This window comes from Temnothorax curvispinosus, unplaced genomic scaffold, assembly GCF_003070985.1.
Source record: "Temnothorax curvispinosus isolate PA1 unplaced genomic scaffold, ASM307098v1 QBEX01011576.1, whole genome shotgun sequence".
In the NCBI taxonomy this organism is placed as follows: Eukaryota; Metazoa; Arthropoda; class Insecta; order Hymenoptera; family Formicidae; genus Temnothorax; species Temnothorax curvispinosus.
Window position 1 is genome coordinate 4,043 of NW_020221356.1, and position 2,804 is coordinate 6,846.

The window sequence follows — 2,804 nt, forward strand, 5'->3', positions numbered from 1 at the left end:
GCAGGTTGTGTGTGTGTAATATATATAATTTGTATCATATATATATATATATATATATATATATATATATATATATATATATATTATATATATGTATATATATATATATATAATATATATATGTAATTTAAAAAAAAATAAAAATATGGAATTATATAATTGAATTAAAATTATATCTAATTCCATATTTTTATTTTTTCATTCTTGCAATATAAGTATAATACATATGTAGTTCAAATACGATATCTATAATTACAAGCAATTAAAAATATATGCCTAATCAAGAAATATAATAGATATAATTTTTATTCTTAAATCTTACATCTTAAAATAAAACATGATAATTAACGACCATGGCATGTAATAATTTGCTATATAAGTCCTCTTTTTATCTAGTCATTGTTTTCACAGTATGAACGAAACACACATTGAACGTAGTACACTTATAATACATTTTACACTGCTTTCATCTGCTTGTACTGTGTTATTTATTACTAGATATATCAAAATAACAAGTATAAAGTTGAGGAAACATAGTTGAGATAATTCAATTAAGAAAACTAGTCTTTGTTCGGGGTGAACTTTAAAAACTGCAAATACTATCTATATTTAAAAAAAAGAAAAAAAAGAAACAAATATGCCTGTACAATTGGCACACTTTGCTTAACAGTAAGGAATATCAGAAAATATAAAAAAGTTGGCTGTTATTTAACTTCTCATATAAGTGTAAATAAATACACTTATTTAAATTACTCAAGTCGTAATACACTCCTTACAAACAAAGACCTTTGGCCAGAGTAATAAGTTTTTGGATAAGGCTTTTCAATATATATTCTAAGTTCTTTTTCTAAAAAGAAACAATTTTATCTTTATTTCATCATTATCTTTCTTTCTCCTTTCTCTTGTCTTCTTGTTCTCTCGTTGACACGCATATACATACAGAACATATCTGTATGCTATTACCATTAATATAACTATCCGTCCAACTTTTCTAATGCTGTGTATCTCTGTTGCTGCATGAATAATCTTGAAAAAGTTGTCATCCACCAGCTTATGTATATATACATCCATTTAAATATTTTACTTTACAGATTAACAACGGGCCATTAAGCTGTGAGGCCATTGAGTAGTTGCTGTAGTTCATTTCTTATAGAACACTTATTTAACTGTAGAATAGTTTTGTTGAGGATTTTGATTTGAAGACACCCACGTGTTGAATACATCTCTGAAATACATAATAAAGCAGGTATAAATACAAGATAAATAGAAGTCATAAAACATATATAAGAATAATCTCTGTGAATTAGAAATATATCACAATTGTGATATAAATGAGTATACAATCAAACGTACAGCAAAGACATGTAATAAGATGCAACAAACTTTGATTGTCCACTTCATATACTTCTTTATATAAAATGTATGAATTAATTTAAGATAGAGAAGAATCAAATATAATGTTCTTGGCCAACCTGCAATGGCTGACCACACACTCGTTGCTGCAATATTCATCTTCCCATTCGTTATTGGATATAGCAGGATTGGGACATCCCTGATGTATACAAGGTGGTGGCCCTTGTCCTGTCATAGTCACTTGTGAAGGATTTACTGGCGACGAAGAACTAGATAAAGTTTCCGACTTTATCGATAAATCTTCAGATTTTAAAAATTCTGCTCTAGGTGGACTTGTATGTATTATTTGTTGCTGTTGTTGTTGCTGCACTTGTACCTGCTGTACTTGCTGTTGTTGAGGTACCTATAAACAATGTTATAAAATATTGTACACTGTAGAGTATAAAAACGTACTACACACAAAAACATATTTGTCACAGCTTACGTTAAGATTACATTATTGTAATATTTAGAGAGTACTATCTTTACTCTAACATAATAACAATAAGTAAAAGTATTGTGATCGACCCAACTGGCAAATTTTATTGTTCACAAAACGCTATGTTTCGACCGCATTCTTTGATTGTGGTCTTGAATCTGCGGTTGATTGTCGAAACGTAGCGTTTTATGAACAATAAAATTTGCCAGTTGGGTCGATCACAATACTTTTGCTTATTGTTAATTATTCACTGGCGACTCAAGTTCTTCGTTTTTGATAATAACAATAAATTATGTACCAAAACTTTTTACCCAACAGCCAGAGTATGTTGAAAATAAACTCTGCAAAGTATCTGTTATAAATTTTGTCAGCAGAAAGACTAGATTTGATACAAAATTTAGTATATACAATATTGTTAGTAGAATGTTGACAGATATATAACAAAGTTTATCAATAAAAGATGACAGATCAATGACAGAAATCAAATGAACTTTGATATTTTTGCTACGCGGTTTGACGCAAATTGGTAGCGGAAATAGAATAGAATCTGTGTTCGACATTCTGCTCGATTTCTGCCGCTAATCTGTTATCAAGTTATCGACAAAACACAAGCTTAATGTGAATACAATACAAATTTTTTGGCAATTCCTGATCAAATTTGTCAATCTATCTGCATATTACAGAGAGTTATTACATATTCATTTATTAAATATGTAAGAAAGAGATGCGCAAATTTGATTGTTAGTAATACGCATCATGGTTAATATAAAATGTTTTTCCATGTATATTTATGTATTATAACAATGAGGTTCTTCAGTGAAAGCTAGCATAGAGTGCAGCACCATATCAAAATTGGTAGTATTCCGCGCGAGTTTCAAACACCAATTGTTAACATATGGGAAAAATCAGTATTGTAATAAAAATATTATGACTGTATGTCAATCGATAATGTTTGTTCGCATTCATTAACTGA

The 2,804-nt window shown here is 28.9% G+C and overlaps 1 protein-coding gene across 1 annotated transcript in view; it reads right to left on the bottom strand.

Moving 5' to 3' along the window:
* Positions 1–288: 288 nt before the first annotated feature.
* Positions 289–2,804, bottom strand: part of LOC112461675 (alpha-protein kinase 1-like) — a 68,669-nt gene continuing 66,153 nt past the window's right edge. Inside the window, exons 8-9 of the mRNA XM_025027010.1 lie at positions 1,473–1,756; positions 289–1,225 (exon numbers count right to left, since the gene is read on the bottom strand). Of these exons, the coding sequence (XP_024882778.1) occupies positions 1,159–1,225; positions 1,473–1,756 (351 nt within the window). The 3' untranslated portion in view covers positions 289–1,158. The remainder of the gene's footprint in view (positions 1,226–1,472; positions 1,757–2,804) is intronic.